This window comes from Carassius carassius, chromosome 34 (assembly GCF_963082965.1).
Source record: "Carassius carassius chromosome 34, fCarCar2.1, whole genome shotgun sequence".
Classification (NCBI taxonomy): domain Eukaryota; kingdom Metazoa; phylum Chordata; class Actinopteri; order Cypriniformes; family Cyprinidae; genus Carassius; species Carassius carassius.
This window is the reverse complement of record NC_081788.1, coordinates 18,471,528-18,487,089: the sequence shown is the minus strand read 5'-3', so window position 1 is coordinate 18,487,089 and position 15,562 is coordinate 18,471,528. Positions and strand designations below refer to the sequence as shown.

Below are 15,562 nucleotides of genomic sequence, written 5' to 3'. Positions count from 1 at the left end.
GTTGCAAGATGATTTCCAGAAATCTAATAATTAATCAAGGATTAAACATAGCATATTTTACCCATAAATAAAAAATTTAGACCCATAAGTTGAATTAAAAATCAAACTCCAACATGGATTTTTGTACTCCAGCATGTTGCCAACCCAACTAATTTGGTAAGATTAAAGTTGAAATGTAAGTAATGAGTAAATTACTATAACATAATATTATTGTTGTTAGACTGTTGTGTTCCTTTGTGTTGTCATTATGCTATAAGTGCATATAGGCCATTGTGCAAAACGTTTGTATACTTTAAACACCTCAGAGGAAAGTGGGGGTCCCAAGGTACTGGCACTGTTATTTTGGGGGTTGTGAACTGAAAAGTTTGGGAACCCCTGGCCTAGGGCAAGATATAAAGTGAATAAAACATTTTAGTCTCAAGCACACAAAACTATTGTCGGGCTGAAAAGGATTTTAAAGGTTTTTTATAGCCTCTTTATTTTTGAGGGATAATGTCAAATTTTCTTAATTGTCTTGTGATATACATTTAGTTTAAGGAAGAAAAAATCACAAAAATCTGAAGATTTACTGCAGGCTACAAATCATAATACATTTAAATATATCATTAAATATTTAGTCAGCACTCAACACTAATATTCAGCAGTAATAATATTGACGCTAATAGCATGTTCTTTCTAGCTTAAGCATCTGCAAATAATATGACTGTTCTAAATCTGATCTTATCTTTCTCTGCTAAAACATCTCAAACATTCCAATTCTCTCCTGGACAGCGCACGTGCTTACGCGTCGGTCTCGTCACGAGACTTGAGCGCGCTGTGGATGTCGGGAACTTGAGTTTTTTACGAGCAGTTCACTACGGGCGGTTCAAAGATCTTAAACTTCATGTCCCATTATGCACTGCTTCGGATACTCCTAGGTATTGACTTCCTCTCCAGAAAAAAACTGATTTTGAAGACACTGTGTGAAAAAAGCTGTGTTTTGATGCGCCGTTTTGTTGGAGCATGTGTTAAAAAACAGTTCACGGTTCATTTGAAGCTGCGGTTTGAAATGTAACCATGGGAACCGAACGGTCGTTCTGGTTAGCAGCCCTGCACGGCTGTAAGTGAAGGCGATGCTCAGGGTTAGCTGAAGCCTTATGATACTCATTTGCCTTGGCCACGGTGGGGGTTTAATATTGTTACAGAAGACAGTCGAGCAGCTATATCTGACCTCTTTCTGTGATGGAAGAAGTCGACAGGATTTTAATTCACTCTCTAAGACAAGCTGGCACGTAAGTATTCAAAATCTAACATGTCTGTTCAGTTGTGACAACTCATCTCTTCACACTTTGGAGTGGTTTTCATCTCGGGACGTGTCAAACTTATTTATTGTCTATGTATGTATGTGTGTGTGTGATCACCTCCTCATCTTCCAGAAACATTGATGAGGATGTTCAGAGTGTGAAGCAGTTCACCAGTGAGCTGATCGTGGAGGCGGTGGTGAAATGCTTGCGTGTGATCGACCCGGCTCTGGGCAATGGCTTGTCCCACTTACTCCCCCCTGGCATGTCTGCCCGCTTCAGACTGGGCATGAGCCTGGCACAGGCCTGTCAGGTGAGAGACATGGTGCCTGAATGTCCCACTGCTTGGGTTAATTTGACCCCTCACAACTGACAATCAGTTGATAGCCATTCAAAATGCACTACTGCTGGTGAATAAGCACTTTTGTTTTTATCTTGAGTTTGAATAAAGATGTTACAGTAATGACATGTATAATAATTAACCAGACTTAGTATATAGATTATTTACAAATATTTCTCACGAAAGATAAATGTCAAGTCACCTTTATTTATATAGTGCTTTTAACAATACAGATTGTGTCAAAGCAGCATTACAGTATCAACATAAGAAAATAGTTCAATGCAAAAGGACAATCGTAAACATTCAATTTTCAGTTAAAGGCAGTTCATTGAATTCAGTGATGTCATCGTCCATCTCAGTTCAGTTTAAATGGTATCTGTGAAATCAAGTCGGCGATATCACTGGAAATTAAGTGTCTCCAAATAAGCAAGCAAGAGGCGACAGCGGTGACAGAAAAAAAACCTTTGGGGAAACCAGGCTCAGTTGGGACCCTGTTCTCCTCCGGCCAGTAAATAGGTTCTTTATTTATATAGTGCTTTATACAATATAGATTGTGTCAAAGCAGCTTTACAGTGTCAAACAGGAAAATAGTTAAAGTCAAAGTCTGCTTTGTCAATTCTGCTACATGTACAGCACATACAGAGAATTGAAATTGCATTTGTCTCTCAAAGTTATAGTCATTTTTTTCTTTTCTTTTTTGCACAAAGAAAACAATCATTACATAATTTACTCAACAATTCTTCTCCCCTGAGTTACGTCTTCTGCCATTTTGGAGAGTATTCAAGAATGTATTTGATGTAATCAGCGTTATTTACTTAGGCACTCATGAACCTAATCTGTGTAATAAATGTTGCTTACGCTTAGGGGAAAGCGTGCATATGCATTGTAATACTCTCTAAAATGGCAGAAGATGTAACTCAGGGGAGAAAAATGGTTGAGTAAATTGTTGTTGTTTTTTCTTTGCACAAAAAAAAAGTATTCTCGTAGCATCGCAAACTGAAGTTGAGCCACTGATGTCACATGGACTGTTTTTATTTATTCATCATTTTAATATGATATATTTACTATGTTTCTGGACCTGGGAACATTTCAGTTATGTTGCTGTCCAAGGAGGTTCAGATAGCTCTCTGATTTACGATTCTTTCTTAGTTAGGCTCATTATTAAAATCAAAAGTATTTCTTATGTACTCTCAACTAACATGAACCTTTTTATTAAGGTTAACATATAACATTAACAGAGTAATAACTGTTATAAAAATATGTTGCTCATTATTAGTTTATGTAAGTTAATGCATTAACTATGTGTTAGTGTTAATGTTAACAAATGAAACATTATTGGAAAGTGATACCACTAGTACCTCTTTAAATGTTCTAACTTAGCAAGGTAGAGCAAGAAAGACTTCACAGACTCTGTTGTAATCTTTACATTGTTCTGTATGTTTAGGATGTGGGTTTTAAAGGGGAAATTGGCTACCAGACATTTCTCTACAGCAATGAGCCAGAGATTCGCTCTCTGTTCATGTTTCTGGTTGAGAAGTTGCCCAGAGAGAGTGCAGAGGCCTCGGACCAGCCTGCAGGTACTTTTGATTACTGTTTTTTTGCATTTATGTATTTGGCATATGGCTGATATTGATATTGAACACAGCATGGAATGGAAATTCACTGTATTTATTTTCTAAATGCATTTAATCAAGAATCCATCTATATGTTTAATTAACAAATTATTATTATTTTAATTTACCTAGTAATTTTTTATTAAAATGTCATTATGCAATCTTCTGTTGAAACAACAGACTTCTCTCTGGTTATGTATGCCAGATTTCATCATTTTATCTAGTTAAGATTCAGGTCTTCTGGAACCAAGTGTATGCCCTGCATTTCTTTGTTAGTTTTTTTCCGTTTTTGATTTTTCACTTGAATTTCTTTCACTTGAATATACATCACAATACAGAAGAAAATATATGTTGCTACTTTTATTACGACTTCAGCAGCATTATCTGCCAGTTGCAACAGAAATAATAAAATTGCAATCTAGTTGCTTCTATTCTAGTATTATGTTTTATCAGTTACTTTATAAAGCATGTGATAATACTAGAGAATAATGCCATAATAGTGATTTGCAGTGATTTACCTCATATTAAATCTGGTCGGACTCAAAGTCTCCAACAAATTCACCCAAAAAAACACCCAAGATGATTTTCTGGCTGTGTAATAATAAAGTTTTGTGGTTGGGTTATGTGTTCTTCATGCTAGGATCAAAGGATAAAGTGATTAACTAAGGTGTTAATCTAAGAGATCAGAGCGTTGATTATTCCCAGCTTTCTTCAGTAAACTAAAACAATTTTTCCTCTCAATTCTGCTACATTAATTGAACACACTTGATTGCCTAAAAATGAATTCAAATGGTTTATCTTGGAAAGAAACCCAGAGTCAGCCCCACTTAATAGCTTGTTAACTCAGTTCTAAACTCAGTAGGAAAATGGTTCAGGCTCACTATAATTATTATTATTATTTTATTTTTTATTTTTTATTTTTTTATGAATAGTTTGCTTGCATTTGTGGCATCCCATGTTGCTCTTGATTATTAGATCAAATGAATATGATTAATGATAAGGCTAGTTTCTCAGAATAGTCTAATTGTTGCCTTTATCTCTCCTCTCTTAGGAAAATCTGCGCTGTTGCATAGATCAATTGCTGCTCAAATTAAAGCGCAGTTGTCAGTGCCATGGCTCCCTCCGTCCTGTAAACTCCCCATTCATCGTAAAACACAGGTACCTCAACATGTTTACATCTTGAAATGCAAGGCCAAGGCTTATATGCAGAATTCTACATTTTAAATACATTTACCTCTACAAATATCATATTGACATGGTTGAAGAATGTATACAATATCATTAAAATAGTTTGGAGTCAGTAATATATTTTTTTAATGTATTTTATGTCTCTTGTTTTTTTGCTTACCAAAGCTGCATTTATTTGATCAAAAATACAGTGAAACAGTAATATTATGAAATATTATTTCAATTTAAACAATTTTTTTTAATCTTAAACATTTTATTAAATAATTTATTCCTGTGATCCAAAGCTGAATTTTCCAAAACCATTACTCCAGTCTCCAGTATCACACGATTCTTCAGAAATCATTCTTATATGCTGATTTGCTCAAGAAATATTTATTATTATTATCAATGTTGAAAAAAGTTGTGCTACTTAATATTTGTCAGAACCATGATACATTTGTTTCAGGTTTCTTTGTTTAATAGAAAATAGTCTCAAGAACAGTATTTATTTAAGGTAGAAATCTTTTGTGTCATTATAAATGTAATGTCACTTGATCAATTTAATGCCTGTTGAATAAAAGTAGCAATTTCTTTCGTTAAAAAAAGTTACTGACCAAACTTACGAGTAGGGGTGCACCGAAATTTCGGCCGCCGAAAATTTTCGGCCGAAATGGCATTATCGGTTTCGGGCCGAAATAAAAAAAACAGCCGAAAACGTAAACCGAAAATGAATGTCACCCGCCCCTCCTATCCGTGCGCAAGCGCTTAGGTTTCACTCACAGTCGAGCTGTTATCACGCGTCTGCCTATCAAAGATTAAGCATGTCAAAGGGCTGTCACAATCAAAAAAAGCTTGTCACAAAAGCTGCACAATCGATCGGACCAACCAACACAAGTTTCGAAAACGAAAACAGGGAATCGATTTTAACAGCCTTCTCTCGGAGCGCGTCCAGCTCGTCACTATACGCTTGCAGCGAACGCGCGTCACACAGCAACTGCAGGTTCTGACACACACACACACACACACACACACACACAGAGCCTATTAGTGCATAATATCAATGTAGTCTTCAGTAATGTTTTTCATTGACGTTATGGCAGTCCACATTGCTGACTTGTGCGCGTCTCAAGCGCCCTCTTTACGTTCGTCCTAATGCCTGTTTTGTTGTCGGTGGATTTGCCTATATTTGGCGTTGAAAAACGGATCAACGCCAAATATAGGCAATTTACTAACAATTCAATGAACACTTTGCCTATGTCTCAAAAATCGAACAGGATTTTTTTTTTCACAAAAGTGACAGCCCTATACGAGAGGACACCAAAGTTGCAATATGTAACATTTGTTCTGCAAAAATCTCCAAAATTGTGGATTTTTTTGCACAATTTTTAAAAAACTATTTTATTTGATGGAACATAAAACTTGAAGAATAATTATTATTTATATTTATTGTAAAAAATATTTTATGTTTTGTTAGGTAACTGTTAATAAAAGTTTGATTATTATAATGTGATTTTTCAATTCAGATCCATTAAATCCAAGCAATATATATATACGTTTTTAAAAGAAGCCATTTTCGGCTTCAGTTTCGGTTTTCGGCCAAGTGCATCCTAAATTTTCGGTTTCGGTGCAGAATTTTCATTTCGGTGCATCACTACTTCTGAGCAGTAATGTATGAGTATAAATGCACAGACATGACTAATGCTTAAAGTAATTTTTTCATGATATTTCAGTGTTGGTACATGTTCAGTTACATAGGTAAAACTTCTTCCAAGCTACCTAACTAACTGACAAATGTGTGTAAAATGTAATTTCAGAGTTCCGGCCCATGTCACAGTTTCCACACCCAGCCGCTGAGCCTCCCATATTCAGTGAAGGTCTCTTCCAGGAAACAGTTAAAAGGCATGCTCATTTCACTTACTCCGCTCAGTAAGCCCCCTTAGGTTTGGTGTGATATGTCTTCTACATTGTGGTATTGCCCTTGATGCCACTTACCCCTGAAGTGTGATTACCCCTTTGAGGAATTTCTATGATTCATTCTGCTAACATTAGTATGTTTTTGGTGTTTCTTTGTGAATTCTCTCAGAGGTACAAGAATACTGGAGAAATTATTTGCCGCCTGTGACTGCCCAGCCTTCCCAGCATGCCTCAGTGCCAGCGTCCCTGCTGGAGAACCACATCTCTGAACTTAGTGCCGCACAGGAGTGGGAGAGTGAATGGAACAGCCAAGGCCTTCTGTCAAGACTTACACCTGAGGTTATTCTCTTTCAATTTTAAAGAGATAGTTCAACCATAAATTAACATTCTGTCATTATTAAATAGTTGTTTGGTGAAAGTTTTGACATAAACTCTAGGTCTCCAAGGTGTTCACGATGGTGTTACTTTAACTTTATATATATATACTATTATTGTATATATGAATATTTCAAAACTTTGCTTAATTTTTTTTTATATACATTTTTGTAATAATAAATATGATCAGAAGAAAGAAATTCATACAGATTCGGAAAACTTAAGGATGACAGAATTGTAATTTGACAAAAAAAAAATTGACAATACATTTTTGTAATTATGATGAAATGTAATTAGGATGAAATGTCTAATGCTGGGTACACACCAAAATATTTTTTACATCTTATAAGATTTTCAAAATGTGATCGACTACAAACATGTGGATAAAAAATGAGGATCATTGGTCACAAAATCACACAGATATGTTTTTTTTTATAATTGTTGTTCTCAGTTATCTCTTGGAAAAGAGATCTTATTCTCTTTGAAATTGCCTTATTATATACTTATTATATATATATATATATATATATATATATATATATATATATATATATATATTATACAATTGATATTGTTTCGTTTCACGTGAAAATCTCCAGAGCGTCCGCGCATTTGTCCTCGGGGTTCCCCCCACACATCAGGATTTCTGATTGTAAACATGATTTTTTGATTAATTCAAAATGTTGAATATTTACGATTCACGATCGGGCAGCTCCGATGTTCTTCCAATCAGGTTCGGACACTCTTAACACACCTCACACCAAGGGAAAATCTGATAAAATAATCTGTAGGACCATCAAGATAATCGGGACATAGCTAGGATTGTCGCAAGGGGGGAAATCAGCCCAAAATCAGTCCGATTATCTTTTGGTGTGTACCCAGCATAAGTAATTCTAGTACTTAAGTACTTCAGTAAGAAATTCAGTCATTTTCAGAAAGTTGTTAAAGCAACATTTCTAAATTTAATTTAGTTTTTTTGAGTTTTTTTTTTTTTCATCTAATATTTATATTTTATTTTATTTCAGATTTATTTCAATTACCAAAAACCCTTTTAGTAGTTTAAAAATGTCCAATTTGTCTCATGGCTATGATGTTCTTAAAAAATTATGTTTGTGTAATGTGGAAAACTTGAGGGTTATATACTTGCAGAAAATTATCCCTTTAATAACTGATTATTATTATTATTATTATTAAGCTAATCAATTTCCATTTTGTATTCATTTAACAAAGTCTAAAGCTGAAATTCATATTAATAGAATTATTAAATTGGCAAGCACTTGATTTAAATGTGGCTCAGGCTACTCGTACTTCCATCTTGATAATAAAAATAACAATTGCATGTACATATTTTTCCTGCCGTCCTTCTTTCCTTGATGGCGTCTCTGTATCAACATGAGGATGGAACACAGAGATGTGTGACATTCAGCATATATGTGTCCTTTGACTGTACCGCTGCCCTCTCACATCTCAGTTCCACATTCTCACCTCACCTGCCCTCCAGCTCACATACTGGCCTATTGTCTGACCTCTAGATTTTCTCCAAGATGTTCTTCATTTTATTTGCCAATCGCAAGGCTTCATCAGTCTTTATAATTCATTTCTGTTCTGCTTTGAGCTTTGAGAATAGTTGTGGGTCTGAAAATAACCATAGCACATTTAGGTTTTATAGTTTATTCAGAGCTGTCATGATTTAGTAAATTTAATAAACTGATATTCAACTAAAGAGATATGATTATGATAACAAGTATTTCATTTGGGGATTTCAATCCTTGCCGTCCTTGTTATCTTGTCTCTTCAGGAGTACCGATCCAGAAAGAAAGCCCGACTGCAGAAGCGTATCGAGGAGCAGCTGAGAGCAGCGGCTCAGCCTCGACCTGACACACACGGAGCCACGCGCTTGACTTCTGACCTCGCTGAACTGCTGCAGTCATTCGGTGGGGCTTCCACTGGGGGAGATGTGCTGACCAAAGGCACACGCTTCACCCATACAGAGAAATTCACCTTTACACAGGTACCTGTCAGAATTTGTTTACTCAAACTGTGATGTGCCAGAGTTGGAAAATGCTTATACATGTCATGGAAAATAATAGTGACATGACTGTGTTACTAACAAGGTTTTTTTTTAAAATGTAGACATTTTGGGACTACAGCTATGACTAAGCTTGCCAGACATGGAAATGTACCAGAAATATGTGTCTAAAATAGTTTTTTGTTTTGAGTGAGAAGCAAAGTGCTAATATGCGATGTCAGTATAGTCATTTTGTATGTAGTGACTGACTGTAGATGTGTTACAGTAAACACATGGTAAAAATAGCAGTGTGTCAGTAGGCTGTTTGTAATCAAGGCTGAGAGAAACATAGGTAAACTATTAATACTGATAATATGCGTTCTCAGCAGAACTGTGATTGGTTATAACAGTTTTTTTATTTTTTTATTTCTTATATTGTATGATTATTCCAGTAAACTAATGGCCTATACTACACCTTTATAATTGATACATAAACATTACAAAACACAAAAGTATTATTATTATTTCATATTATATATTCATAATATTATGATCATCAACATAACTATATTGTAGTAATAATCATATTCATAATTCATAAACGATACATACACCTTTCAAAACAAAAATATATTATAAATTGTAAAACAATTATTTAGTAATTAATTTTTTTTTAACTTAAAGCCATTTCTTATTCTTATTTATTATTAAATCTATAACCAAAAGATAATTTTAGACTCTTTATCCAGTTAATTTAATCTGATTCGAATCTGCAGCTGAATGTAGTGGATCTTGAGGTTTAGGCTCTTAACTAAAAAGGCAAATTAAAGCAAAAGGACAATCTGATTTTTAGGAACCTGAGAAAGCTGCCCAGCAGATGGCAGCAGCAGCAAGTGCACTTCCCAGCTCTCACCAATCAGAGGAGGACCTAAAGGCCCAGCAGGAAGCAGAACTTTCTGCTCTGCAGCAACAGTTGCAGCAGCTGTCAGTCCAAATGGAAGAAGTGGGCGGAGACATCAGGCAGCTCACTGTGTCTATCCAGCAGGTAATGACCAAGAAGAGAAAATGAATTTTATGTTTACATTTATAATATCACATATATAGTATTAACATATTATATCACATATAATATAGTGATTTAACGATAAAAATACAGGGAAATAGTTCAGTTCTCAGAATAAATGCAGAAGTTTTTTTGAAAAAGTAAAAGAAAGTGCCATGATATGTAGCTAAGTATGGTGTCCCATACTTGAAATTTGTGCTCTGCATTTAACCCATCCATGTGCATGCACACACACACACACACACAGTGAACAAAGACCCTGAACAGTGGGCAACCATTTTTGTTGCAGCACCCATGTTGGTACCCGTGACCTTTGGGTTTCAAGTCCACCTCTCTAACCATTAGGTCATGACTAATCATTAAGATGTTATATTCCTGTCTGCAGGTGTCAGATGAACTACAACAGAAAGAGATTAGCAATGCAGAGAAGGAGAATTCAGTCAAAATGAAGAGACAGACCATTGACCTGTTACCTGATGCTGAGAACAACCTGCTGAAGTTACAGGTACACAAGTCACACACCTTACACACCTGTATCAAAAATCAGGAATAACATTACAGTGCAGACAGATTTAAACGGTATGTAACTAGCCTGTGGCCAATGACATGTTTCTTTTGTGTTTGTGTTTGGTAGAGTCTGGTAGAGGCAAGCTCTAATCGAGTGGTTCATTTGGCCTCTCAGTGGGAGAAACACAGAGTCCCGTTGATTGACGAGCACCGCAGACTAAAAGAGCTGTGCAGCAACAGAGAGGTACCTTGTGTAACCCTGATGTGTTGTACAGCCCTATAACCTCTGCATTCATCCAAGTCTAATATGTACTCCTATCTAAACAGCCAAACACATTGATATCAATTCAATTCTTTGTTTATCGAATCCCTGAATATATGAAAAGGCTGTATGATTTTGGTGAAAAGTCTAATTGTTTGTTTGTTTGTTTTTTAAGTGCTAGATTTTCTGTGTTTGTGTTGTTCACTATGCTTGTTTTTGTTGTGGCTGCATAATTTTGTGCAAAAATGTTTTGATTGTATATCAGTATAATAACAACAATAATAATTCAGCCTGGTTCTCATAAGAGAACCCGGAGATTTGGTTTGGTCCTCACAATGCACAAAGTGTGACCGATTAAATATAACTATAACAAAATAAATGAATAATAGTGATTATTCAATTATTCCTGCACTTTTATTTAGTTATTTTTTTTAATAAAATAATAAAGTTTGATAATACTATTACATTTTATAATAAAAAGGGAGTATTAGATACAAATATGGTTATTTTATAGTAAACTTACAAAAAAAATGCTAGTATTTTCTTCTTTTCTAAGACTTTTCTTAATTTTCAAACTTTAAATCAGCAGGCTTTTATATTGGCCGGCAAGTAAGTATATGCGCTTCCGGGTTTAGCGATTGAAGACTCTCATTTAATGAAATGTTTTGCATTGTGCCTTGAAAATGGCAGCGGTTACACTAGATTTGTGAATTTTTTTTTTTTTTTTTTACTAACGTTATTTTGCTAAATACAAATATTAAATAAGAAATGTTTCTATTATAATATTTCATTGCAAAATAGAAAATTGTATAGTATTTAAAATGTTAAACCATCAAACTTTTATTTTGGCAGTAAAACTGCAGGGAGACCATAAAGATTCTCTTTTGTTGATAACAGCCAGTTTATAAGCACTTCTCATTACAAGTTTGATGGTTCCTGCATGTTGTTAAAAGGGATCTATTTACAGTGAACCAAGCCGCTCGGAGACACTGAAAACACTGCATCATGAGCAGCTTACATGTAAAAGAACACAGTGTTTTTAAATCGCAAATTTTTAGATTTTTATAATCTCACTAATGGTTTTTTTTGTGATGAATTGTGCAGCTCTAATTATCACTTTGACTGCAATGTGTGCCTTCATGAAGTGACCAGTTATGTAAACTTTCTCTTAGTCCGAGTCCTCCAGGAAGCTGTCAGAGATCAAAGACCTGCATGACAAAATCAGACAGTCTACTGAGGAAGCCAAAAAGAAGGAAAGTCTACATAAGCAGCTGGTACGTAATGTTTTTTTCCCTCTCCTTTCAGTCATAAAAGAAATGCATTTAGCACTTACACCATGTCCTAACCAGTCATACCCACAAAGACAAGTGTTCAGTGCCATCTGTTCTTAGTTTTTGTCCTAATTAGTCATCATAGGATAAATGATCTTCCGGTTTCCATGTCTGTTACATCTGGCTCTGTAACCCCACACCCTTTGGAATCTCAAATTCCCACTAAATACCAAAAATATATTTTCTGATTGGTTGTGATTGTCTCGTTTTGTGTTGACAGACAAATGGTTTCATGGTTAGGCTGTGCTCTAAGAAAGCATTTAAATGTTATGTCTTTATAATATTTATTGTTTGTTGGTTTAACATTCAGTGTGTATGTTTACTCTCCTTCCTAATGTTCTACAGCAAACTGAGTATGAAACGCTATCTAAAGATGTGTCTCGCTCAGCCTACACCATGAGGATCTTGGAGATTGTAGGCAACATAAAGAAACAGAAGGAGGAAATCACTAAGGTCTTTTGTTTGTGATTATCCTTTATCTAGCTCTCAATAAAATACTTCATCTGAGTTCATGACCTGTGTCCACAGACTTAAGCATTGTGTTTGAAGTTGGCAGGTTTTCAGAACCCTTTTGACCTCTGACCCAATTAATCCACCCCCTGTAGATTTTGTCCGACACAAAGGAGTTGCAGAAAGAGATTAACAGCCTGACTGGAAAACTGGACCGAACATTTGCCGTCACAGATGAACTGGTGTTTAAGGTCAGTCTTATATCTAGTGGGGTCCAAAAGTGTTTTTTTATCTTTCCTTTGGTCGTCAATAAGATTTTTTTTCAAAAAAATTTAAGTCTTACCAAAAATGCTCATTTATTTGATCAGAAATACAGTAAAACAGTACTTTAGTTTACAATTTATAATAACTGATATATATTTAAATATGTATTTTATTCCTGAGATGGCAAAGCTATCCTTTATATGATCCTTTATCATTCTGATTTTCTGTTTTGACATTACTTATTATCAGTGTTTAAAACTGTTGTGTTGCTTAATATTTTTGCGGAAGGGTGGTTTTTATTTTTAGGGTTCTTAAATAGATACAGCCTTTACTTGAAATAGAAATAGTTGATCAATTTAAAGGGGTCATGAAAACTGCCTTTTTTATTATTTTGTACTGTTCTCTGAGGTGCACTTATAATGTTAAGTTTTTTTACATCAAAAATAATTTAGCAGTAATAGGTTATTTTCTGTCCTGTTTTGACCCCCTCATCAGAATGCTCTGTTTGAATAAGCGTGGCGGATTGTAGACTCAAAAATAAAACACCCACTGCTATGATTGGCTAACAGTTGTGTATATTTGACAGCAGACATCCATCGACCTTCATAGATGGACGCTGCTGTTATTTAGGTTAAAATCGAATAAATACTCAGAACGTATCCAACGATCTGTAATCGCAAACAAAGCAATAGTGAGTGACCACATAATAAAAGCTATTACTCACACTTGTGTGTTACAACATTATTTTCGGCTCCAATATTTTCAGCACAGCATCGACTTTAGTTTCAATCTTTCTGAAAATCCTGTCAAAACGAAACCGTGGTAAAATGAAGTGAACAAAGGACCAAGTGCTTACTGAAGCGGTCTGAAATCTTCATTAAAACTAAAGTTTCATCTACCTAATGTTGGGATCAGAAGGAAGTCAATGCAAAGACCATATACAGCTTGGCTCTGTACAGTGTCTTTTTGTCTTCGGAGCCATCTTTATTGTTTGATTTCTGCATAGACCTGCGTTAGCATCTCTTGTTATTCATCTACTATACGTGCATAACGGTGGGTGCGGCTAAACGGGGAGTGATGTAGAAGCAGGCGGTGATGTTCTTCTATGGAGGTGGAGTTTAGCCACACTATCACATCATAAGGTGGCACATTTTGGCAGATTGGCATCAATATATAAGCTATTTTTAGACTAAGAAAGAAATTTCTGAAGTTCTGAAACTTACAGGATGTTTATATAGTACAATGACCTCTTAAATGTCAAAACATCAAGATAATTTTGATTTCATGACCCCTTTAATGCAGTCCTGCTGAATAAAAGTATAATTTTTTTATTAAACCTGATTCCAAATGTTTGAAAAGTAGTGTATATACAAAAAATTATAGATGTATTATAATTTATTCTTTTTATACTGCAATCATATTTTTTTCTTTTTGGTGTGATCTCTGTAATAGTAATTCAATATTAAACAATTGAATTCTTTTAAACTGCAGGATGCCAAGAAAGATGAATCTGTCCGCAAATCCTACAAGTACTTGGCTGCCTTACATGAGGTATGTGTCTGCATATCAGTTTATATAAGTTGATCTACAAATAAATGTGATTATATATACTCTGATGTTGTCACTGGTCTTGATTATTTAGAAAAATTGCATATTGTAGTAGTCCTAAAATGCAGGTGTTGTATTTTTTGTCTCATGTGAGAAGACAAGCAAAAGGCAAGCTGCTTGTGAACCTGCAAAAAACATTTTAGACAAAAATGGCACTTTTTTTCTTCAGGCCATTAGCAGTGCTTTAGTCTATCTGTCTAACCTTTGAACTACACAATTGATCTTAGAGCTAATGCCCTTCCTGACTTCAACGGGATTCTGGCTATTTTTATCATTCTAACATTTATGTGCTCTCAGAACTGCACTCAGCTGATTCAGACTATAGAGGACACAGGAACCATCATGAGAGAAATCCGAGATCTTGAGGAGCAGGTGTGAAACAAAGTCAAGTTTAGATCTAAGCAAACATCATGTCATTGTCACTTTACAACTGTCTTCAGTGTTTTTTTTTTGTTTTTTTTTTGTAGATTGACACTGAAAACGGCAAAAGAACAGTTAGCAATCTAGAGAAGATCCTTGAAGACTACAAGGCCATTCGTCAGGAGAACTCAGCTCTTGCTGCTAAGATCCGGGAAGGTTGAGCTGTTGCTCCGTCCATGTTTGATGGTACTGCAGAGTGAAAACCCGGCCTGCTGAAATGGGCGCTGCTGTGAGAGACATCAGTTTGGCTCCCGTCTGCGTCAGCCCTCCATCCAAAATAATCCTCATCACATTAGCAACTTTCAGCTTTTACTGAGGGTTTGAACACAAGAGATTTTTTGCATCAAAATGACACAAATTTGAAAAAGTGTTAGTTAAAACTTATTCTGATCATTGTGATGAGATTCTGTTTTTTAACAAAAAGCTTGGACTGCAATAATTTGAGAAGGACCAGTACCGGTGCTTCGGCTTGATAAAACATGTTTGTTATACGGTGATAACCATTATGTACATGAAAGTGTCCGTTAACAGTGACCTTTGATTGTTCTTGTTCATATGGGTTGAGCTGCTCATGAACATTACAAAATTCAGTCAGTTTGATTGAGCTTGGAGAATAGTAGGCTGATAAGTTAATACACATGAACAGATTCTCTGTTATATATTAAAGCATCAGTTTGATAATGTATCTGTTTGTTTGGCTCTGATGGATCCATAGAATTGCTCAAATACTAGGAAAGCTGTGTAAACACTTTTAAGTGTCTGATTGACTAACACTGATGATTGTCCCAATCAAACAGGTTTTCATAAGATTAATAGTTTACGCCTGTCTTTGGAGTGATTGATTTGAGAGATTACATAGAAAATAATGTTTAAAAATTTACCATGATTTGTATACATCTGCTCAATCTCTGAACAAGATGTTCTGATCTCTCACCACTTTTATCGGTTGTTGTCTCTTTT

General features: G+C 35.2%; 1 protein-coding gene across 1 annotated transcript; it reads left to right on the top strand.

Annotated features, from left to right (window-relative positions):
* Nucleotides 1-875: 875 nt before the first annotated feature.
* On the top strand, nt 876-15,287 carry LOC132114618 (coiled-coil domain-containing protein 22-like). The gene is made up of 16 exons (XM_059522834.1): nt 876-1,271; nt 1,416-1,593; nt 3,065-3,197; nt 4,285-4,391; nt 6,215-6,299; nt 6,484-6,653; nt 8,488-8,700; nt 9,551-9,742; nt 10,146-10,265; nt 10,395-10,511; nt 11,702-11,803; nt 12,206-12,313; nt 12,466-12,561; nt 14,066-14,125; nt 14,480-14,554; nt 14,650-15,287. Exons 1-16 carry the CDS (start codon nt 1,222-1,224, stop codon nt 14,761-14,763), a joined length of 1,920 nt encoding a protein of 639 aa, XP_059378817.1. The 5' UTR covers nt 876-1,221; the 3' UTR covers nt 14,764-15,287.
* Nucleotides 15,288-15,562: the final 275 nt, after the last annotated feature.